This window comes from Bos indicus x Bos taurus, chromosome 21 (genome assembly GCF_003369695.1).
Source record: "Bos indicus x Bos taurus breed Angus x Brahman F1 hybrid chromosome 21, Bos_hybrid_MaternalHap_v2.0, whole genome shotgun sequence".
NCBI lineage: Eukaryota > Metazoa > Chordata > Mammalia > Artiodactyla > Bovidae > Bos > Bos indicus x Bos taurus.
The window spans coordinates 58,428,114-58,452,003 of record NC_040096.1 but is presented as its reverse complement, the minus strand read 5'-3'; the positions used below and the strand labels follow the sequence as shown (position 1 = coordinate 58,452,003).

The following is a 23,890-nucleotide window of genomic DNA, read 5'->3' as shown; positions in this document are numbered from 1 at the left end:
CATGACTGCCTTGGCCCAGCCTCTGCTCTGAGGCTGTGATGGGGTGGGAGGTGCCACCGAGGGTCCTGTTCTCATCTCACCCCTCATCCCACAGGTGGGGCAGGGAGGCCTAGAGAGGAAGGGTCCAGCCCTACATCCCATGGCAGAACCAGGAGGACAGATTCATCCCCCACCCCCCACACATACACCCCAGTACCAGCTCCTATTCTCCAGAGCAGTTTGGGCCCTCTGGGGCTCCAGGCCTCCCCTGGCCTCTATTTGCTGAGATTGGGAACCAGAGCATTCCTTTCCCAGGAATCCTCTCCACCCTCCTTCAGGTTGAGCTATCAGGCTCCCAGGCCCATTTCAGGCATCACGGAGGCCTCTGGGCCACTCTGGGCACCACCCCCCGCCCCTGCCAGCCTCTGTAAGCAGCCCTCCACCTGGGCATAGCCAGCATTTCCTAGGCCGGGGGACTAATCAACTTCATGAACCCGAGAATGTGAAAACTGCAAAAGAAATGCCTTTATTCTCTTAACCTTCTTAGTATTTACAAAGAACAAGAAGAACAAGACTGAGACTGGCTTACACAGTGGGTGGCAGGTGAACAGGTGGTGTAACGCTGGCTTCTGGGGTGGCCGGAGGGCCAGGGCAAAGGCCCCGGCCACCTGAGGTCTGCACGGGCACACAGGTGATCTGTAGGGCTCTGGCCTGCTTGCGGAGGGGCTGGCCTCCGGAGGCTGTGCGGACTGGCTGGACTGCTGCCCGAGAAGAAGCCCCTGCCCCATCCTGCCCTGCCCTCCTCCCCCCAATGCAAAGGGATGGTTCTCTCCCAGCCCACTCCTCACCAGAAGAGCTCGCTCCTGGGGGTCCCCGATACCCTGCAGGCCAGAAGAGGGAGCCAAGGCCCTCCCCACCTGGCTAGAGGTAGCCGAAGACATTGAAGATGGGTGGGGGCACAGCCGGCTTGGTGGGGATGGGTTTCAGAACCACAGGTCTGTACACTTTCTGCCCCGGGCCCTCCGCATCCTTGCAGAAGTGGGCCAGCTCGCCGGGGGAAGCTGCGCTTTTCCGCCAGAGGCCCAGGCTAGGCATCGGGCTCTGGGGCAGGGCACCTGGAGGGCTTGGGTAGACGGGCTGTCCATGGTACTGGAAGGGGCAGCAGCTCCAGGCACTGACGCGGCCCACCAGAGAGACCCCAGGCATCTTGAGTGGCTCCTTTTCAGCTGGTGCCCTGGGGGAGGTGGGCACTGGGGTGGTCTCGGGCCCCAGGGGCTCCAAGCCTTTACAGTGTTTCTTACCCTCGTAGGGAGGTCCCTCCCGGGGTCCCAGTCCCCCCTCCAGCCCCACGGGGTAGCTGTGGGTGGGCCGTGGCTCTTCCCAGAAGGAAGCAGGCAGCTGTCTTTTCCTCATGGGCACCTGGCCAGGCCTGGCAGCTCCTGGATCTGGCCCATGGAGGGTCCGCTCCTTAGAGAGGCTTTCCTCCCGGTCCAGGTTCCCCAATGCCTTCTCCTTGCAGCCCCCACCCCCGCCAGGGCTGGAACCGTGGCCAGATTCGAGGGGCAGCGGCCTCCCGGGCCGGTCCTCGGGCCCCCTTTTCAGGTGAGGCTCAGCCCCTCTGCCGGGGAGGCCCCGCGGGAGCCGGGAATACTTCTGGGAGAAGCGTTTGAGCTGCTTCTGCAGGTACTTGCGGTGGTCCACCGAGCGGCGGCAGGGCGCGGACTTGTCCAGGGCCGCCTTGATGTCGCTGGACGCCAGGTTCACGAAGTTTAGCAGCATCTTCACGTCACTGTCGGATGCCATCACCAGAGCGCCGCTGCACCGGGCTTTCCATGAAGAGGCTGGGTTCTCCAGGCAGCTGGCAGCTCCAGGGAAGAGCACAGAGCCAACCTGGCGAGGGACACAACAGCCGTTGGTGTCTCTCCGAGCATCCACAGTCCACCCTCCCCAAAGGCTACATGGCTGCAGACAGCAGTGGTCCCCACCTCAGCCCCCCTCAGGCCTAGACAGAATCCCTGGGTCATGGGATACCCATTCAGGCTGCTAAGCATCTCCCAGAGCCTCTGGGATGCAACGGGAAGAAACCCATTTCATCTTCAACAGGCTCCGCACATGCAGGTGAGGCTGAGACAGGTCAGGCAACTTGCCCAAGGCCACTTGGCCCTACCAAATGGCACTGCTGGGGTGGGAGCCCACCAGCAACGTGTGTGTCTCCCCACACACCACGCTGCCCGCAGGGCACGACTTGCCAGCAAGGTTTTCATTTTCTGAGCCTAGGCAGCCACTCTACTTTAAGGCAAGGCCAAGCCCCTTGGTTGCCTGGCGGTGCCCTCCTCCTCCCACCCCCGCCCCCAAGTCCTGCTAGCAGCCGCCCCCCCCCCCTTTGGTCCCCACGCTCCACCCACAGGTCTCACGCAGGACAGGCAGGACCCCTGTCTGGCACTCAAGCCGAGGCCTGCCTGGCGGGCTGATCGCAGGCTGTGGGCAGCAGGGGCTCCCCCGTAGAAGCATCTGCAGCAATTTCATGCCTCCTCGGCCACCACCCCGCAGCCCCCTGCCCCTCCCCCAGGCCCCGGCCAGCCCCACGCCCCCCACCTAGTGGGGCCTGAGCCGCCAGGGCCTCCACACTGACCGAAAGTGCGGGGGCCCGGGCCCCCGCCAAGGTGGCCCGGCAGAGGTTTCCCCCGTGCTGCAGACCTGGGCCAGGCTTGGCGCGGCCGGCGAGCTCCGTGGTCCGGCTGGAGGCAGTTGTGCCGCCCTCGAGTGGGCTGAATGGAGGACGACGGGTCCCCGGAGCTGGGGGGCCCTCAGGCCAATCAGGAGCGCCTCTCCAGATACAAAGCATCCCAAGCAGGCGGCGGCCCCGTTCCCACATTCTTTGCCGTCACAAATTGTCACCATGGGGACCATCACAAAAAAGACAGCTCCCAAATGCAATCATTTCCCGGTAAATTTCTACCCTTCAGCCCACTCTCCCTTCTCGGCCTCCACGCCCCTCCTCCCCTTGACCTCAGTTCCCTGGTTTCTCGAGGGGGCGGGGTGTGTTGTGTGCGTGCGCGTATGTGTGTGTGTGTGTGTGTGTATTTAAAAAGTCCAAGATTGAGGAGGGGCTGGACCCAGAAGAGATGGGCTTGCAAACCTCCCCCCAAGACTCCGGGCCCGCAGCGGCCATGCTCCAGTGCAGACAGACAATCGGACGGGGTAAGCCAGGGCGGGCTGCTTTCCCCGCTGTCCTTGAGTGTTGAGTGGCTCACTCGCACTGTCTCTCTCTCTCTCTCTTTCTCTCCCTCCCCACCCCCTTCCCAAGGCATGGGCACTGGCGGGCCTGCGAGGGCGGGCAGCACGCTGATGTTGGAAAGGTGGCCAGGGAAGGGCCCTCTAACGAGGTGCTGGGATATCCATGGGAAGGGGGCCGGAGCTCTCAGGAATCTTGTCTTTATGTTTGCTTCCTCAATTGAGCTGCACAAAGCCTGAATTGCCCATTCAGTGAGGCCGGACAAAAGGTTGGCGTTGCACGGTCCCCTAGCATTTGTAGTCAAACAGTTAGGGACTTAAATCGAGTCGTCATGATGGAGAAAGAGGTGGACAAAGCCCATAGAATTGCCATCAGCAAACATTTTCCTGTGTCATATTAGCCAGTCTCCATGGCTCCCCTTGGCCTGGGGACAATGGCACAAGTTTGCACACTTGGCTACTGTCACCGTGCCAACGCCGGCGGGGCCGCAAGCAGGGCCGCTCCGAGCAAGCAAGGGAACCCGGGGCCGGCCGCTGGCCCTGCCCACTGACTGGCCCGAGGGAAGGTGAGGCTGCAGGCTGAGGGAGACTGCCTGGGAAATCCGGATGGGCGAGGCCTCCGTGCCAGCCAGCTGGGTGGGCCCCCGGCACGCCACCCTCTGCCTCTTCTTTCCTCTCCTCCTCTCCGTCTCCTTCCCCCTCTCCTCTGCCACCTTCTCATCCTGCCCCCTAGCCAGCCGACACCAGCCCACACCTTGACATCACGAACTAAAGTACCAGGGGTACTCTCCAAAGCCCCCTCCCCACCCCCAGCCTGGGAGCCCCGGCAGGGCAGGACTCACCCACCAGTGACGCTCCCACCCCTTCCTTCTGGCCAGTGGGCAGCCACTGCCAGTGCCAGGTGCCTGCAGGCAGCACGGGGGCTCCAAGTCAACCCCGCTCTGGCCTGAGGGTCCCCACAGGCTGAATGAGGGGTTTGGAGGAGATGGTTTAGGCCCTCTTCCCCTGCTGCTGAGATGAAGGCTTGACCCTGGGCTGCAGCACCCCGACTGTGGGCCCCTATCTGCAGCAGCCTCTGCCTGCCTGAGGGCTAAACCACTGTCATTTCACCCCCTGAGATGTAGGGGTTTTTCACTTCTGCAGCTCCGTCCAGCCCACCCTGACTGGTAGAAGCAGGAGACATCCTTTCTGCTCCAACGTGCCCTGCCCACACGGCTGGAGAAAGCACTCTGCTGCCCGAGGTCACCCGGTTAGGCTCTGGAGCAGCTCTCACCATGGCTCCACACTGCCTGCTGCTGGGGGCACCCAGGCTCGTATGAATTCCAGCCCTTCCACAACCCATAGCCGGCCCAGGAGCCACCTTCTCCATCATTCTCTGCTGGGAGATTGACCTCAAATTACCCCAGCCCCAGACCCGCCTGGCCTCCAGACCCTCTGTGTCTGCTCCTGCCAGCCTCTCTGTCTGGAAGGCCTTCCCTCCTCTAAGAGCGTGGGGATGCTCTCTGCACACTCCGCTCAGATCTCAGCTTCCTCCGAGAGGCCAGCGCGCCTGCAGTCCCTTCAGCCCACCTGACGCCGCCTGCCCGTGACGTCATCCCCATCCACCAATGATGGACTCCCATCCCCAACAGGTCCCTGAGCTTCGTGGGACTCCAGTCTGCGTCTTTAAAAATCTCCAGAGCTCTTAATAGGGGCTGTCCTTCCACCAAATAAAGGAGAGAGGCGAGCAAGGAAGGGAGGGAGAGAAAAACAGGGTGATTTATGGAGACTTGCAGAGCACCTGGTCCCCACTGAGACGCACGCACTTGGACCAGCTCACGCGGCCCTGGGACCGCTCCGAGGTGTGGGTGTGGCCAGCCCAGAAGGGTAGCACAAGAGGCAGCTAGGTTCCCAAGTGCCCAGAGCTACTAACTGGTAGAACTTGAACCTGAAGCCGGGACTGTCTGTATACAAAGCCCATGTCAGTCCCGCCAGGCCATGACGCTCCCCTGAGCTGTTGGGTTGGACAGCCTCTCAGACCGGGTTTTCTGTGTCAAGTTCTAGCTTCAGCTCTTCTGTCCTTCGTCAGGACGTGACTCTCAACTTCTGACTCAGGAACATGGGAGCTACAGCGATGGGCGATCAGGCGAGGGGAGGGGTGGCAACTGTGGCTTGAACTGTGGCCTGAGACCCTGAACCACCACCCTGCACAGACCCAGCCCCACCCCAGGCCTCAGGCCACACCTCTGGGACTGCTGAGGAAGCCTTCTCCATGATTTTCTGATGGCCTGTATACACAGGTGGAAAGACATCACTGAAAATAATCATGCCTCGCTCTGGAGAGAATTCCCACAGTCATTCTCTCAGTGTGGTCCTGGGTCTGTGCAGGGAAGCAGTTGTTTTCCCGTTTACAGTGGGTGACGCAAAGACAAGCTTCGGACTTCTGCTTCTTGGGCCCAATTCAGGCAACCCTGTCCCCTCAGCACTCTTCCGGGCCCAGCTCAAACATCCAGGAAATCTTTCACCAACATGCCAGCATTATACATGCTCTCATCCTCCATTTACAGATTCGAAGATGAAGTCTAACCTCCTTGGTTTAACACCGAAGGCTGGCACAGAGGGTTGTTGCTGTTCAGTCGCTAAGTCATGTCTGACTGTTTGAGACCCCATGGACTGGAGCACGCCAGGCTTCCCTGACCTTCACTGCCTCCTTGCTTGCTCAAACTCATGTGCATTAAGTCAGTGATACCATCCAACCATCTTATCCTCTGTCAGCCCCTTCTCTTCTTGCCCTCAATCATTCCCAGCATTAAGATCTTTTCCAGTGAGTCAGCTCTCCACATCAAGTGGCCAAAGTACTGGAGCTTCAGCTTCAGCATCAGTTCTTCCAATGAATATAGAGGGTTGATTTCCTTTAGAGTTGACTATTTTGACATCCTTGCAGTCCAAGGGACTCTCAAGAGTCTTCTCCAGCACAATTCAAAAACATCAATTCTTTGGCACTCAGCCTTCTTCATGGTTCAACTCTCACATCTGTACATGACTACTGGAAAAACCATAGCTTTGACTATATGGACCTCTGTCGGCAAAGTGATGTCTCTGTTTTTTAATATGCTGTCTAGGTTGGTCATAGCTTTTCTTCCAAGGAGCAAGCGTCTTAATTTTGTGGCTGCAGTCACTGTCCACAGTGATTTTGGAGCCCAAGAAAGTAGCTTCTCACTAAATGTTTCATGAATTAAGTACTTTGGACATCCCATTACATAGAATTTACCTTGTGGACTAGAAGCAACTGCTTCCTGTCTAGTATTATTGTTTATACACCCCACCCATCCAGCGCCACCTGTGTGAGCTCCATGAAAGCAGGGAGCTTGTCCACTGGCTCATTTCTGTATCTCCAGTGCCTAGAATGGCCTTGGCAAAGAGCAGGCCTTCATGACGGACCCTTGTGTCTGCCATGCATGCACTTGATGACCCATTGTGTGCTCCATGTGTCTTCAAACGGGAGGCACTGTTTCACAATTGCGACCCCCTACACCACAGCAGGGGCTCTAGAAAGCTCTGTTGAAGGCAAGCCAACGGTGCTGACTTGGACTTGAGGGTCCCGTCCCAACCATCTGCTGTCAGTGCCATGGATCTCCAACATTCCAGTTGTGTTAACCCCGCCTCAAATTTATCCACACTGTTCATCACGAGCGACTCCATTCAGCACCCACCATGTGCCAGGGACCAGAGAGGCCAGAGTGGGCTCGCTTGGCTTGCTCCTTTGTTCCCGAGGCAACTTACTACAGAACAGGTCAACTTTGTCTTGATGATTAAGCACCCATTTTCTGCCCATCCGCCAGTGAAATGAACAACTCCCTAACTTTCCTCTGTTTCTTAAACTACTAGGGGCCACCCTTACAGAATCTCTAGATGTCATCTGACATGGCCCTCTTCTGGAGTTAGCTGACCCAGGTGCAACCCGAAACTGAAAACTAAAGGAGGCATTTGGCCATGTCTTGTGCCAGCCAAGCCAGAGGGAACCTAGGGAGGTGATCTGGGGGCAGTGGGCTTTCAAACTGCTTTTATGCAGAGAAGCCCGTTAAAAAGTATTGTGTGGGAGCCCATTATGTAAAATAGTGGCAGTGGTGTGCAGTGAACACAGATCGATTTTTGCACACACAAATGCATGCTTCCAAAAAAAAAAAAAAAACAAATGCATGCTTCCTATTTATATTGCAAACAGTAGGTCAGAACAAGGAAGTTGTTTTGATGACAGGGAATGTTGAAACAAGGGTCTATAGATTACAATCTGACATCAGCTGTACTGCCAATCACCCCAGCTCAGGAAACATACAAAGGCCACATGGAGGGCGAGGGCACAGTGGTGCAACCAGCACCTCTGTGGTGGTGTGACGCAGACATCACAAGATGATTTATGTAACCTCTTTATATAATGGGAGTGTTTCTATCAAAGACCAGCCTGAGGCTTGCTGTCAACTGTAATCAGAGCAGACAGGCTTCCTGGCTTCTTTGGAATGGGAGGTGTGGGGTTGAAATTGGGCTGCTGAGCCGCGGGCTTCCCGTCTTGGCGAAACTTGCCTCACAACTGAGGCTGTTCATCGGCATGGCTGGGCCCTCAGAGCGATTGGAGACCTCATGACGACCCAGGAGAAGCCACAGCCCAGCTCAGACAGTCCCTGTGTCCCTGGCTGCAGTGACAGGGACAAATGTCAGTGTGATTAAGTCCCATATTGGAAGCAATTTCACCACTGGCTTTGGAGACAAGATCTCTGAACTCTGCCTATAGCTGGCTGTGTGATCTTGGACCAGCCACTCACCTTCTCTGGGCCTCAGTTTCATGGCTGGATTATATAAGTAGTTCTCAGCCTCCATTTTTGCACACACAGACATTGGTGAGGGGCTGGTGTGTCACAAGTCAGTGTTATTTTCAAAGGTTCCAAACTTAGCAAATGTGCTTTTTCTTAACATAAATTAGAACAGAGTTAGCATAATAAAGTTAGATGTACTCCCTTGCATTCCCCAGTGTTTTCTTGAAGGTGATATGAATGAGCTGGTAAGTCTGATAACACAACTTTCAAGGAAGAGAGGATAGGGCATTGAATTTTCATTCATGTGGGGTCTCAGAAAGATCAGGGTTCAGGAAAGAATTTTATGCTGGATGAGGTGAGCACAGACATGTGTGCCTTGTCCTAAGTGTCAGGGGGAATGCATTCAGTCTGATGTTAGCTATAGGATTTTTGTAGATGCTCTTCATCTAATTGAGAAAGTTTTCTTTTATTCCTAATATACAGACATTTGTGTGTGTTTTTTTAATAAATCACAAATGTGTGTTGAATATTGTCAAGTGATTTTTTTCCATCAGTTTATATGATCATGTTGTTTTTCTTGTTTAGCCTATTGATATGGTGGATCATACTGATTGATATTTAAATACTGAACCAGCCTTGCATTCCTGGGGAAAATATCCTATTCACTTAGGGTGTATAATTCTTTTCATATAAGCTGAATATAATATGCTAATATTTTGTTGCAGATTTTTTTTCTTTGCTCTTCTCTATGTTTATGGAATGTATTAGTCTATAGGCTTGTTTTTTTGTAATTGTTTTTCCTAGTTTTGGCTTCATGATAACACTGGCCTCATAAAATGAATTGGGAAGTGTTTCCTTTGCATTTTTTTCCCCTAGAAGGGTGTAAAATTGATGCTAACTCATTAAATGTTTGGTAAGATTCTCCCATGAGAATATCCGGGCCTGGGGATTTATTTTGAGGGAGATTTTTAACTATGGATTCAATTTCTTTAATATTTATAGAGTTACTCAGATTATCTCCTTCCTGTTGGATGAGCTTTGGTAGGTTGTAGTCTTTCAAGAATGGATCCATCTCCTCTAGGTTATTGAATTTATGTGCGCAGTTCATGTTATTCTCTTATTATCCTTTTGATATCTGCTGGATCTGCAGTACAATCCCATTTCATCCTTGATGCTAGTCATTTGTGTCTGTTTTGTCAGCCTTGCTAAACAATCTTATTGATCTTTCAAAGAACAAGCATTTTATTGATTTCCTCTATTGTTTTCTGTTTTCAGTTTCATTGATTTCTATTCTTTTTTAACTTTTTTCCTTCTTCTTTGGATTTGTTTTGTTTCTCTTTTTCTAGTTTCCTAAACTTAGATTATAGAGATTTGCTTTTCTAATGTAAAAAGTTAGCACTATAAAATTTCCTCTCAGTGCTGCTTTAGCTGCGTCTCACATATTTTGACATGTTTTATTTTCATTTTCAATCAGTTCAGTGCATTTTTGTATTTCCCTTGATACAATCTCTTTGACCCTGGGATGGTTAATTTTATGTGTCAGCTTGACTCGATTACAAGGTGCCCAGATGTCTGGTTAGTCATGAGTTCAGGGTGTGACTGTCAGGGTGTTTCTGGAAGAGATGAGAATTTGAAATACTGGACTGAGAAGAAGGCATTGCCCTTCCCAGTGTGGGTGGCACCACCCAATCTGTTGAGGACCTGAATAAAACAAAAAGCAAAGGAGGGAGGATTTATTTCTTTCCCGGTTCCCTGCTTGAGCAGGGACATTAGTCTTCCCCTGCCATTGAACTGAACCAGGACTTACATATTCAGCTCGCCTGGTTCTCAGACCTTTGTACTCAGACTAGAAGTACACTACCAGCTTTGCTGGGTCTCTAGCTTGCATTTGGCAAACTAAGAGATCATAGGATTTCTTAGCCTCTATAATTGCATGAGTCAGTGCCTCATAATAAATCTGTCTCTCTCGCCCATATATTCGTGAAGTATGTTGTTTTAATTTCTAGCACCTAGAGATTTGAGGAGATCTTTCTGCTATTGATTCTAATTCGATTTCATTAGGGTCAGAGAACATACACAGTGTAATGTAAATTCTTTTAAATTTGTTGAAGTTTATTTAATGAGCCAGGATATGGTCTATCCTAGCAAATATTCCACAAACACCTGAAAAGAATGTATATTCTGTTCCTGCTGGCTGGAGTGTTATATGTCAATGAGAACTTGCTGGCTGATGATGCCGTTCAGTTCTTTTATATCTTTGTTGGTTTTCTGTTTAGTAGCTCTATCAGTTGCTGAAAGAGGGTTGTCTAAGTGTTCAACTGTAATTGTGGACTTGTCTTCTTTTCCTTTCAGCCTTATGGGTTTTACTTCATGTACTTTGCAGCTCTGTTTTTTGATGCACAAACATTTAGGATGGCTATGTTTTGTTTCTTGGTTGATTGACACTTTAAGTATTACATAATGCTTCTCTTTATCCCTGGTAGTTCTCTTTGCTCTAACATCTACTTTGCGGCTAAGCTGCTAAGTCGCTTCAGTTGTGTCCGACTCTGTGAGACCCCATAGACGGCAGCCCACCAGGCTCCCCCGTCCTTGGGATTCTCTAGGCAAGAACACCGGAGTGGGTTGCCATTTCCTTCTCCAATGCGTGAAAGTGAAAAGTGAAAATGAAGTCGCTCAGTCACATGTGACTCTTAGCGACCCCATGGACTGCAGCCCACCAGGCTCCGCCGTCCATGGGATTCTCCAGGCAAGAGTACTGGAGTGGGGTGCCATCGCCTTTACCTGGTATTAATATAGCCACTCCTGATTTTTTGTAAATTAATGCTTACATAATATATCTTTATTCATCTTTCTACCTTCAACCTGCCTATTACAGTTATATTTGAAGTGAGTCTCTTGTGGGACAATATGTGATTGGATAATTTTATTAATCAACTCTGCCAATCTCTTCCAATTTTTATGTCATTTAAGTTACATTAACTGATGAAATGTTAGGGATTAAATCCGACATTTGGTCATTTGTTTTCTGTTTTTTTTAAAATATATCTCTTTATATAGTTTTTTTCTTTTTTAGTGGTTGCCCTACATATTTCAGTGTACACACATAACTTGTTATTTTCAACACGTTACCATCATTTTACGGTTGTCTCAGATCAGTGCTTCTCTATCTGATGCCAGGCCCTTCCCCAGACCAACAAATTCAGAATCTTTTATTGGGTGGGATGAGGGAGGTGAGTCAGACCCTGTTTTCTTTTTTTGAACCAGGTGATTCTAATGTGCAGCCAGGCTGGAAATTCAGTGCCTGGGTGCTCTCTGAGACTCCTTCCAGGACAGATAAATTAGGCAGGTGAAGATTCTCAGAGAGCCTGGAAACATGTCCAGGTCCAAAGCCTCATTATAGTTCCAACACTAGAAGTCACTTAGTACACTAAGGCACCACCCTTATGGCAGAAAGCAAAGAACTGAAGAGCCTCTTGAGGAAAGTGAGAGTGAATAAGCAGGCCTAAAACTCAACATTCAGAAAACTAAGATCATGGCATCCGGTCCCATCACTTCATGGCAAATAGACGGAGAAACAATGGAAACAACGAGGGACTTTAATTTTGGGGGCTCCAGAATCACTGCAGATGGTGACTGTAGCCATGAAATTAAAAGACGCTTGCTCCTTAGAAGAAAAGCTATGACCAACCTAGACAGCTTATTAAAAAGCAGAGACATTGCTCAGCCAACAAAGGTCAATCTAGTCAAAACTATGGTTTTTCCGGTAGTCATATATGGATGTGAGAGTTGGACCATAAAGAAAGCTGAGTGCCAAAGAACTGATGCTTTTGAACTGTGGTGTTGGAGAAGACTCCTGAGAGTCCCTTGAACTGCAAGGAGATCCAACCAGTCCATCCTAAAGGAAATCAGTCCTGAATATTCATTGGAAGGATTGATGCGGAAGCTGAAACTCCAGTATCTTGGCCACCTGATGAGAACTAACTCATTGGAAAAGACCCTGATGCTGGGAAAGATTGAAGGCAGGAGAAGAAGGGGATGACAGAGGATGAGCTGGTTGGATGGCATCACCGACTCAATCAATGGACATGAGTTTGAGCCAGCTCTGGGAGTTGGTAATAGACAGGGAAGCCTGACGTGCTGCAGTCCATGGGGGTGCAGAGTCGGACACGACTGAGTGACTGGACACTAAAGCAAACTTGCAGATGAGGTTAGGAAGAAGACAGACAGTGTTCGTCTCACCAAGGAGGGCTCTGCCCTTTGCCCGTGCTCAGTTTCTCTAGAGTCAGTGCCCCTGGCTGTTCTGGAGGCTGGCCATTTACAAAACACCTCGGTCACCGAGTGAGCATCAGGAGATAGAGGAAAGGCTCAGGACCCTTTGCCACGAGGCTTGGGGCCAGATCCCAGCCAAAGAACCAGCCTTTTATCATTTCCTTTACAGATGGTCGTTGGATGCCCGTTGTTCACTTCCATCCCCGTTGGTCACTTCCGTCCCCATGCAGACATCACTAACAGATCACAACACCCTCTCCTGCTGACCCGTGCAGCGGCTCTGCACCTTTCAGCAGCCTCCACTAAACAAATAAGGTAAAACCTGTGTTCAATCCCTACCCAGCTTACGGGCACCTTGAACTCTCTTAATCTGCTTTATATCATGTTCATTTTTTCACCTCCCACTGCCTGCAATCAAAGTCAGCTTGGGACACACTTATCAAACACCTCATTTTCTTTATAGATCTAGCTTTCAGACTTCATTGGCTAATGAATTCCTTCTGGTCAGAATCACTGTCCACTCGTGCATTCTCCTGTCACATGGTTATGTATCCTCTATTCAGGGGCTGAGCAGCAGGTGAGACTTGGAGACATTTTAAGGAAAAAGTGAAGGGTAAAGCCCCTTAGGGAAGCACTCTGGGGGATACACCTGGAGTGGAGGCTGGCTCCACCATTTCTTAGCTCTGGCACTTTGGGCAGGTCAGCTAATCACACAGAGCTTCAGTTTTTCTCTCTGTGAAATGGGGACATGGAGAGTTATGCAAGACTCTTCTAAGGATAGTCAGAGCCCAGTGGTTTAGTTCCAAAGTATTTAATGAGCACCTACTATGTGCAAGGCATTCTACGAGGCACCAGAGATGTCAAAATGAATAAGACATCCATGCTAACAGCCTAGCAAATAGACCTCTTACCCTATGCTGTAGAGAATGTTCCAAAAATGTCATCTGTATCAACTCCTTCATAACAAGCTGGCTGTTGCTATCCTCCCCACTCTACAGATGAGAAGACTGAGCCACAGGCTGACTAGGGGACTTGCCCAAGACATCACAGCTAGAAGAGGTGAAGCTGGAGTTCAACCCCAGCAGATTATCATAGTTTTATGATAATAAGCTCTGAGCCTCAGGTTCTTCATCTTTAAAATGAAGTTCCCCAGCAAGGCAGATAATGGGAAGTAAGAAACATCATCTTTGAAAAAGACTAACGAGGTGCCTGGCTCATAGCCAATGCCCTTCCCTCTCCTTTGCTTCCCCTCTGTGCTGGGTCCAAAACTGCCCAGGTGATGTCCACGTTGGGCATGTCTCACCCGTAGAGGGGCTGATGTGACAGGAGTGACATGGAAGTAGTATCTCAGTGCCCCTGTGGACGCCCCAGTGGACCAGGGCTTCACTTCTCACCGTGAGAGATCCCATTCTGGCCCCTGCCGCCCTCCGCATGCCCCATCACTTGGATTGTACCTTCTGGCGCCTTTCTGATGTGTCTCTTCACCTCACCCAGGACACCAGCCCGGGATGAAAAGTCCGTTTAATCTCAACTGCCAACTCGGATTTGATTGGTGATGGCTGGCGGGTGCCCCTGGAAAGATTCCGAGGGCCCCTCAGGGCTTAGCAGTTAGAATGCCCCAATCAGCTAGTGATGTCTTCCATGGGCCTGGATTAGCTAGGTGTCCCTGGATCCAGTTTGAGATCACAGGATGCAAAGCTTGGCATTCTGGTAACCCATCACAGGATGCTAAGGTTGACATTCTGGTAACCGAGTCTCTGGGGTTTTCATTAAGGGAACAGGACAAAGAGAAGGGAAGTGACTCCCCAAGGACTCAAGTGCTCCCACTCTCCAGGCCAGAGTTCACTGATTCAGTCAACAAACTGAGACTGGGGTGTTAGGAATGTTGGAGAATGGAGCCAGTGAGAACTTTAGTGCAGTGGAGGGGGGAGGTCGCCCCAGGAAGTAGGGCAGGATAAGGTGAGAAAGTAAGTTGTCTTCCATGTATATTTGCATGCATGTGTGCTAAGTCGCTTCGGTCATGTCCGATTCTTTGAGACCCAGTGGACTGTAGCCCACCAGGCTCCTCTGTCCATGGGATTCTTCAGGCAAGAATACTGGAGTAGGTTGCCATACTCTCCTCTAGAGGATCTTCCTGACCCAGGGATTGAACCCGGTTCTCTTACATCTCCTGCACATGCAGGTGGGTTCTTTACCACTAGCACCACCTGGGAGGCCATATTTGCATGCAGTAGGCGCATAATAAAGCCTGTTGAATGTGGTTCAGTGAACAAACTAGAATATGGAGCAAAATGATTGGTTGGCTTCCGAGCCATCTTGGAAACTCAACAGTCATCTCCCAAAGTGTAAATAGCAGCTGCCTCCGCAATGCTTGGCCCTCCTGGCCACAGCTCTCCCTCTTGGCTGCTTTGCACAAACAACAGACTCTCATCATCAAAGAGGAGCCTTTGCCCCCTGGGAGTGGGATTTCCCCAGAGAAAGGTGGTGGGGCAGGGGCCTGACGCCCCTTGAACACCACAACGTGCTGAGAGTTTTATACCTGCCGTCTCATTTAATCCTCAATGAACCAATGAATAAATGAAACTTTCTAAGACAGGAGTTATCCTTCCCATTTGACAGGTTAAGAAACTGAGGTTTGGGGAGTTAGAATTCTTTACTGTCACTGTACTGAGCAGCAGAAGAGCTGGGTCTGACCTCGGTCTGTGTCTACACCACTGCACCCCTCAGAGAAATGGAGGGCATTGTCCCCTCTTGTCTGGTCTGGCCTCTTGGATCTCCAGCCCTGTGCTTCCCACCTGGAGCGTCTGCTCCTCTTTGGTCCTACACAGTGGGCTCCTTTTCATCACCTAACTTTTGCTTCCTGACCTCTGATTGCAGTTCTGTATGTCACCCAAATCCAACCCAAAATATATCTTTAAAGGATTCTCTGAACAAAGTCTTGCTACAGGAGAGGAACAATTACGTAACGAGCAAATGGGCTCTTCAAGCCTGCTTTGTGCATTCCCTTCCCAGGGTCCTTCACAGGTCCTGACTAGGTAGGAGGGGAGTAAGAAGAGTTACCACGGGACTTCCTTGGTGATCCAGAGGTTAAGAATCCTCCTTGCAATGCAAGGGACAGAGGTTCGATCCCTGGTCAGGGAACTAAGATTCCCACATGGAGCCCACACACCACAACTGGAGGATCCATACACTGCAGTGAAAGTTCCCACATGCCACAGCTAAGACCCCAAACAGCCAAATAAATGAACAGATAAATAAATAAGAAGAGTTACCATGGTGAACGCAGTGCCCGCTCACCTCCGCCCCCATGCCAGACCCGAGCTCTTCTGGCCAACATCACCCCCTTGTACGGTGTTCCTGTGTTTGTTTCAGGGAACCACAGTTCTCCTTGCTTTTCCTCAATCACCAGGCACTCCATCTTTGCATTTGCTGTTCCCGCTTTCAGGAACTCCCTTCCCGCCACCTAGTTCTATAAATAAAGTTTTACTGGGACACAGCCAGGCCCTGATCCATCTATGCTGCTCTGGGGCAAGAGTGGCTGCGACAGACACCAGAGGGCGTACAAAACCAGAAATATTTACCATCTGGTCCTCTATAGAAAACTGCCAACCCCTGCCCTGGATCTTTGCAGGGTCCACCCTTTCACCTCATTTATGTCTTTATCCCCCCTATCCTCCTGCTGCATTCTCTGCTTTATTCTTCCCCATCACACTCACCTCCACGAAGCCCTGTGGATATTTATGCACCTGCTTTACTGCCTGATGCCACTAGAGGTCAGTCACACAGAAGGCAGGAACTTGGACTCCTGCTAACTCGATTGTCCCAGTGCCTAGAACTGTACTTCACACATGGTGCTGGAGAAGTAAATTCTCAGCGAATTAATGTTTCCCACACTCCGGGACACTGGTCTGGCCCATACCTCTGGGCTTCTGACTCAGTTTCCTCTGCCAGGTCTCTCCCCAGGGAGGCTGAGTCCCGTTATGAATGGATGCAGGCCCCAGGGACACTCAGCCTGGGTTCAGGCAAGCCCTGTACCACTTCCATGTCATGAAGTTCTCATCATATTAAAAAAATTTTAACACATTCTAACTTGGAGGGAGGTGCAGAAATGCTGATGCTTTAAGTGTTTACATGTGACAGAATAATACTCCCCTAACACAGAAAAGCTTTGCAATATAATGGTGAAACTTACAAGATAGTTACAGTTTATTTTTGCTTTTAATTCAATTCAGTTAAAATATTAATTGAAATCTATTACAATAAGATAAATAATTAATTTTGAAATAGTTAAAGTTGAGGTTAACTTAGATATTAATGAGCAGTGCCCGGGAGGACACAGGTGATGATGTTAGAGAGTCGCTCTTTCTTTTCTTCTTTCCTCGATCCTATGAAATGGTCATCTCATTGGAGGGAATGTCCAAAGTCTGGACCAGAAAAAAAAAAAATCCAAAACCTCACTGCTGGAGCACTTCTAACTCCCCCTGAGACACCTGGCACAGTGTAGGAGGGTCTCTGCCCTGCCATCAGCTCCCCCTCCACTTCCACTCAACCTTTCCCCTGGGGTCCCTATGAGTCCCTCTGAGACGCCCCATGTCAGGAGCTTCCGTTGAGACCAGTAAGCCCTGGTCAGAGCGCTACATCCATCTATAAGGAGACAGATAGGGGCGCAGGTTCACTCCCCAAATCCTCCACCACCGCGGGGCAGAGGATAAGAGCGGAGCCCTGGGGCAGCTGGATCTTCTCCTGGGTAAGCGCTCGGCCCAGAGAACATAGTTTCGTGATGGCTAGTTGAGTGGTGGTCATAATTTCTTCCGCAAAGGCAGTACATTTTGGGTTTTGTTTTGTTTGGGTTTTTTTTTTTGGTCATGCCATGCAGCTTGTGGGATTTCAGTTCCCTGCCCAGAGACTGAACTTGAGCCATGACAGTGAAAGCCTGGAATCCTAACCATTAGACAACCAGGGAACTCCCACAGATAGTGCTTTAAATTTTTGGCCACACCATATGGCATGTGGGATCTTAGTTCCCTGAACAGAGATTGAACCTGAGCCCTCTGCACAGGGATGGTTGAGTCTTAGCCGCTGTGCCACCAGGGAAGTCCTGACGGTGCATTTTGTATATGAGCTTACTTAGGGCTTCCCACGGAGAAGGCAATGGCACCCCACTCCAGTACTCTTGCCTGGAAAATCCCATGGATGGAGGAGCCTGGCGGGCTGCAGTCCATGGGGTCGCTAAGAGTCAGACACGACTGAGCGACTTCACTTTCACTTTTCACTTTCATGCATTGGAGAAGGAAATGGCAACCCACTCCAGTGTTCTTGCCTGGAGAATCCAGGGACGGGGGAGCCTGGTGGGCTGCCGTCTCTGGGGTCGCGCAGAGTCGGACACGACGGAAGCGACTTAGCGGCAGCCGCAGCAGCCGCAGCAGGGCTTCCCCAGCGGCGCTAGTGCTAAAGAGCCGCCTGCTGATGCAGGAGGCGTAAGAGACGTGGGTTCGATCCCTGGGTTGGGAAGATCCGCTGGAGGAGGTAATGGCAACCCACCCCAGTATTCTTGCCTGGAGAATCCCTTGGACGGAGGAGCAGGCTATGGTCCACAGGGTCGCACAGAGTCAGACGCGACTGAAGCAACTTAGCGCTAGCACTGTGGCCGGAAGCCTGGCCAACTGGCTCTTCACTTCCCGTCTTAGCTGCCTGCCACGGCCCTAAGGGCTCCTGCGAATCTCTCTCTCTCCAGCAGACACCTTGAACCATAGGACAGAAATAGCAGGGACCGTGGAGGCCATGAGAAACCCATGGGAGTTGGGGGAGGGGGGCGTGCCCAATTCTGCCACTTTCCAGCTGGGTGACTGAAGACAAGCCACTCAACCAATCGAGCCTCAGTTTTTCCTCTGTCGCCTACCAGCCACGCCCTTGGAGGAGCCCAAATAACACAGGCCCGTGCTTAGCCCACAGCTGGCCGGTGGTCAGCATTTCCCATTCATTTCATCAGTCCAGTTCAGTTCAGTTGCACAGTTGTGTCTGACTCTTTGTGACCCCATGGACGTTCAGAACGCCTGTCCATCACCAACTCCTGCAGCTTGCTCAAACTCATGTCCATCGAGTCGGTGATGCCATCCAAGCATCTCATCCTCTGTCATCCATCCCGTATCATTTCATTTCATCTGACCTCCTTATTAATCAGGTGAGGGAACTAAAGCTGAGAGCTGAAATGGCTCGTCCAAAGACCCAGGTGAGCTCGTGGCATGGCGAGGTCAAGCTTCCTGACTCCGAAAGCAGTGCTCCCACCCTCTCTTTTGAGCCTTTTTTTTTCTGCGCTGTTGTTTGGCTACGAGAGGAAAATGCAGGATTCTTCTGTGGGTGCTTGCCTTTGGCCTCAAGTGACCACAAGTGGGCGCCCTCTGAATTGTTCAGAGTCTCCTGCGTTGCAGGTGAGGGAGACTTTAGGTCCTTCTGCTCCCAAGTTCATGGTCTCCCAGGCCTGCAGCCCAAGCTCCCACGCCATCAGGCTTCTGAAGGGAGCCCTCCACGTCCCACCCCATCCAGCACCTTCCAGAGCCCCTGCCCACCTCCTTCCTGCCCCCACCTCCTACCTCCAACCCCAGGAAGATCTAGTCTCCATTTCTGAATAGATCTGGGATACTTGGAAGCCCCTCCTTGTTTTCGCTGAGCAGGGGGTTCGGGATCACATTGATGTTTGTTCATTGCTTCCACCCACACCCCCAAACCTCTACCCACTGACATGTGCTCAGCACTTGCTGGTAGGAGGGCGAGGCCAGGCCTGGGAGGTGGAGCAGGGCCCAAGGGAGTCGCTTGCCTCTCGGAGGGAACGTTCCAGGAGGGGAGGGGGGCTTAGTTACAACACTGATGACAGGATGTACTTCAGTGCGTTACTGGGGGTGAGGGTGGGACCCCAGGGCAGTTTCTGGAGGCTGATTCTCCTGATTTGCGTTCTCCAAGAAGCAGAGGAGTTGTCCAAGTAAAGAGAGCCCCTGGTTCAGAGAAGTCACAGGGGGAGATCCATGCCTTTGGGTGAGGATCCCCATTCTGGACACTTCTCCCCATCTGTAAATGGGAATAACAACTCATGCCTACTCTGCCTCCTCTTAGAATGAAAGAGGATACAACGACTAACAATGGAAGCAGGCTGGAAATGCTAAAAAAACCCACACCAACACTGGTGTTAAACAATATAATGCAGCACCGGTGTTTTCTTCTTTCACGAGGCTCTACCCAGTGAGCCTCCAGTTCACGGTCTCCAGCATGCGCCCTCCCTTCCTTGACCTGCTTGCAGATGCATTTCCTGGGTCCCTAATGACAGTCCCTGCGGGGCTCCTGCTGCTGACCCCACCCTTCCCTTTTCCTTCCTCAGCTTCCCCTGAGTCATTTTAAGTTTCTCGTATAAGGCCTATTAGAATAAAAGCAGGAAGAAAGACAAGCCAGGAGACCATCCTACAGCTCTTAGAAGATTAAAGTCTATGGAAAGGATCCCAGGTGGCTATGGGCACCATGCCCCCTGCACCCTGAGGCTGCCGGCCAGGAGGACCTGACTCTGGGCTGAAGAGTACTGTTTGAATGTTGGCATTGCCCCATCACCCCTTTTCCATCATTTTAGACTCACAGATGACAAGCTAGCTTCAAATTTCATTTTTCCAAAGAGTCCTTCTGGTCTGGGGCAGGGGTGAAGTGAGAACGGAGCCCCTCCATACCGTAACCACACCCTCCTTGGGTTCAGTGGACCACTTTCAAGGACCCAAAAAGCACGCTTACATTCCAAAGCCTGTGGTTCACTTGGCTTTGCTTTCTCTCCTCGCCTGGCCATGCATCACCAAGTATGCACTTCTCCACTTCTCCCAAAGGCATTCTCCTGGAGGGCAGAGTGGAACCATATGAGATCTCACTCAGATGAGTTGGGGAAGCATTATCAGAGACCAAGCGGCCTCTCGGGGGGCTCTGATTGACCCAGGAGCCCCCTCCTCTGCCCCGGGATGGGAGGCTTGCTGAGGGTCCTGGGCTCTGGGCCCAGGATCAAAGGCTCAGCAGGGTTTGGGGAGGGCCTTTCTCTCCCTGATCAAGGAGGAGTGGGATCATCACCCACTACTATGAGAAACTGGAGGCTCATATACCTATCAGGCAGCCTTCCCAAACCTCTTCCTAGGGAAGCCACCTTAAATGCCCATTTTAACCAGATTTCAAATGGCTTTGAAGGCTGAGATGACCGCATCTCGTTTGGATGTATGTGACTGTAAAGGGGCGTGGACTTGGGGACTTCCCTGGTGGCTCAGTGGCTAAGAGTCCATCCCAGTTGCTGCAACTAAGAACTGGCACAGCCAAAAAAAACAAAAATAGTTTTCTTTAAAAAAAGAGAGTGGACTTGGACACGTGTGAATCAGTAAGTGGATGGCTGGAGTCGACAGTGTTCCAGGTCCTGGGCCAGGGTCAGCCCGAGTGTCAGCTGCCTCTCTCTCTGGCTTGGCCACGACCTCCTCCCCATCCTCTCTAAGCTTCTTCTCTGCTCCTCCCTCCCAAGAACACACTCCAGGTGCCTGAGTCCCCAGCCCTGAGGACTCGGGTCATTCCGCCTGACACCCAGCAGAGGCATTCCCAGGCACTTGCTCTGTGCCCGGGCTTCCCCGGGATGCTGGGACACAACAGACACCTCGGAGAGCCCAGCCCGCTCCATCATGTGCAAAAGACAGACCCTGAACACACCCAAGCTTCTGGCCTTGATTCCCAAGCAGGGGATTAACAGGGGCCATGAGACAGGTCAGGGAGGGCCTTTCTGGGGAGGAGACATTTAAGCTGGGACCTGAATGTCAAGGTGACAGTAGGTATTTCCCAGAGAGAGACATGCATGAGCTTTCAAGAAAAGGGGAGCAATCAAAGGTAACCCTTAGATCTTTGACCCGAGCAAGCAGATGAACAGAAAGGATATTTTCTGGGAAAAGAAAAGCAGAGGCAGGAGTGAGTTTGTGGGAGGAAATCCAGAGTTCAGGTCTGGCCACCGTAAACCTGATATGTCACTTAGACATGGATCTGGAGTGTCATGAGGGCAGGTAGAAACGTGAGCTCGGATTCTTAGGGGAAGCGCGAGTGTGGGAGACCACGATGGACCAGTGTCTAAGGCCTGGGAGTTAGAGGAGATTGCTGAGTTGTGCCCAGGTCTTAGAATTTATCATAAAGGTGACTGAGTCACCACACAGAGGCCGATCCCATTGAAAGAAACTTTAATGTACTCACAGCTCCCCTAGAAACAGGAGGATAGCATGCCAGGCACAGTCACAGGGGAGCACCAGGACTGGTGGTCAGAGGCAGAAAAAAGCAAGGGGAGGGCCTAGGCCGCAGCCTTCATTGGTGTTTCTGCAGACAAGGCAGGGCCAGGCACTGAGAACAGCTGGGGCCTGGAGAGCTTGAATAATCCGGGAGATCTCTAGCTGTAGGCACTGGGCCTAGGTGCTGAAGTGGTGGGGGAGGGGAGACCAAGAGGGCGGTTGGGGATGTGGATGCAGGCTCGGCTGGAGGGTTTGTAATATGATTTCCACACACCTTGGAGAGCTGGATTGCAGGGCAGATGTGAACAACTTTGGAGCTGAGTTTGGCGCTTGGTTTTATGGATGCCACAAACAAGTGACTACACCAGGAAAGTCAACTGGGGCCACGTAGAGGGTGGGTTTTTAAAGGGGATCCCACTGAAGCCAGGCCAGCAATTAGACGAGATTTGCAGAGTACCGAGCAGGGTCATCAGAGGTGAGGGAGTCAAGGGCGCCTCCTTTGGGGATTTGAGTTGACAGATTCTTTAGCAAATTGAGGCTTGGACACGGAGTCTTGGAGGGAGCTAGACTGCAGCCTGAAGGCTGGTGGGAGCGGGGAGAAAAAAGGGGGCACTCTTGTCCCTTCTGGGCTCATTTCCCTCTGCCACCCCCCACCCAGTGTCCAAGGGCTAGTTCTCTGAAGTCATGTGGGGCAGTAGAGCCAAAGTCTGCACTCCAGGACTTTGGAGTCTTCATGCTGCCCTTTTTCTCCTTTGCAGGTATCATGCCCTCCACCTGTTACACCCCGACTTCTTTCTGGAAAACACCTACTCATCCATCAAGACACAGCCCAAGTATCACCCCCTCCAGGAAGTCTCCCAGTACTTGCAATTCGCAGTTGATTAACTCCTTGGAGCTCCCACAGCACCCACTTGGGCTTTTCTCTGGGTTTCTATTACTCTATACTTGCCTCCCCTTCTCTTCCCCTCAGGCTGGGGAAATTACTTCCTGCATGCTAAGTTGCTTCAGTAGTGTCTGACTCTTTGCGACCCTATGGACTATAGCCTGCCAGGCTCCTTTGTGCATGAGATTCTCTGGGCAAAAATACTGGAGTGGGTTGTCATGCCCTGCTTCAGGGGATCTTCCTGACCGAGGGATCGAACCCGTGTCTCTTACATCTCCTGCATTGGCAGGTGGGTTCTTACCCACTAGCGCCCCCTGGGACTTCCCTAATTGCTTCCTAGGTGGCCCAAAGGAGATCTTGTGCCCTTAGTCCATCCAGGGGCCTCAGGCCCCCTTGAGAAGCAGGGTAAACAAAGAGCAAGTTAAGCTGTCCCAACCCCTCCCGGACTGCAACGTGTTTCTAAGCATTTTAGGTAGAAGGAGGAGGCTGTCACTACAGGAAGAGAACTTGACAATTAGAAACACAGCCAACGCCCAGATGCCCATGGACAGGCAGGGGTGTATTTTTTTAGTAAAATCTCATGTCTGCAGCGTCAGGCAAAATAGCAACAAGAAGGCCTTTTCATGACTGCACAAGTCTTAGGAGAAGATGCTTCCTGATCTTTCGTTTTACAGATGGGGAGGCTCAGAGGTGGGAGGGGCCTGACCAGGTCAATGGGCAGTGCCCTTCCTCCCGGTGCTGGGGATGGGCTTGGCTCAGAGCTTGGAACTGGCACGTCGTGGCCCACAGTGGCTTACTGACAGCAGCTCAAACTACAGAGCAGCTAGAGGGAACCTTGGCACTTAACACTGGGGGTGGAGGTGGGCAGCTTTGAGTGTCAGCTGGTCACCTTGCGGTCCAGACAGGTCCAACACCGTATGACCCCCTTGTTGGCCTGGGCAGCGGGAGATGGTGCCCCAAGGCGCCCCCTGCTGGAGGAGCAGTTAAAGGACTCGGCCCCCAGAGCTGGCAGGACTCAGGCTTGCCACTCTCATCGGCTTCCAGCCCCGCCTGCATGGATTCCAAGTTCAAGGTGTGCGAGTGGGTGTAAGAGATTATCCTGGAAGAGACTTCACTGGTCTCCGCGACAGAGTAGGGCTCTCCAGGAGGGTGTCAGCACCCAAGTGGGGAGAAGTAAAGCTTATACCATGAGGAAGGTGCAGCAGCAGCAGTCCTGGCGGGAGAGGACAGCCAGTGAGTGGGGCTGAAACACCCGGGGGGCTGGCACACAGGGGCCGGAGACCAGAGTCCAGAGAAGGGGCTAAGGCAGGCAGGAAGGCCAGGTCCTTGCTCCTTCTCTGCACACTGTGCATCCTGTACAGAGTCCCACTGGGAGACGTGGCCTCTCCCCGGCTCCTCTCTGATTGGTCAGGAACCCAGCCCTCACCTGCCAGTCTGGGCCTCGGGGTGCTCCCATCCAGGGGCTG

General features: G+C 51.9%; 1 protein-coding gene and 1 long non-coding RNA gene across 3 annotated transcripts; one reads left to right on the top strand and one right to left on the bottom strand.

Moving 5' to 3' along the window:
- Positions 1-480: 480 nt before the first annotated feature.
- FAM181A (family with sequence similarity 181 member A) lies at positions 481-2,889 on the bottom strand. 2 transcript variants are annotated; one of them, XM_027521595.1, is made up of 2 exons: positions 2,677-2,889; positions 481-1,869 (listed from the first exon to the last, which is right to left on the bottom strand). In XM_027521595.1, exons 1-2 carry the CDS (start codon positions 2,887-2,889, stop codon positions 901-903), a joined length of 1,182 nt encoding a protein of 393 aa, XP_027377396.1. In that variant the 3' UTR covers positions 481-900. The 2 variants fall into 2 exon arrangements, with proteins under 2 accessions (XP_027377396.1, XP_027377395.1); XM_027521594.1 differs by having other exon boundaries at positions 2,612-2,872.
- Positions 2,890-3,094: 205 nt separating this feature from the next.
- Positions 3,095-22,598, top strand: LOC113879793. Its single transcript, XR_003507458.1, has 3 exons — positions 3,095-3,180; positions 12,442-12,587; positions 22,300-22,598. It is a non-coding gene; the product is annotated as an uncharacterized LOC113879793 (long non-coding RNA).
- The last annotated feature ends 1,292 nt before the right edge of the window (positions 22,599-23,890 follow it).

Coding starts and splice junctions, on each gene's coding strand:
- FAM181A (XM_027521594.1), bottom strand. CDS start 2,854: ATGTGGGAACGGGGCCGCCGCCTGCTTGGGATGCTTTGTATCTGGAGA. Junction 1,870..2,611: donor CCCGGGCCCCCGCACTTTCG/GTCAGTGTGGAG, acceptor GTCCCTCGCCAG/GTTGGCTCTGTGCTCTTCCC.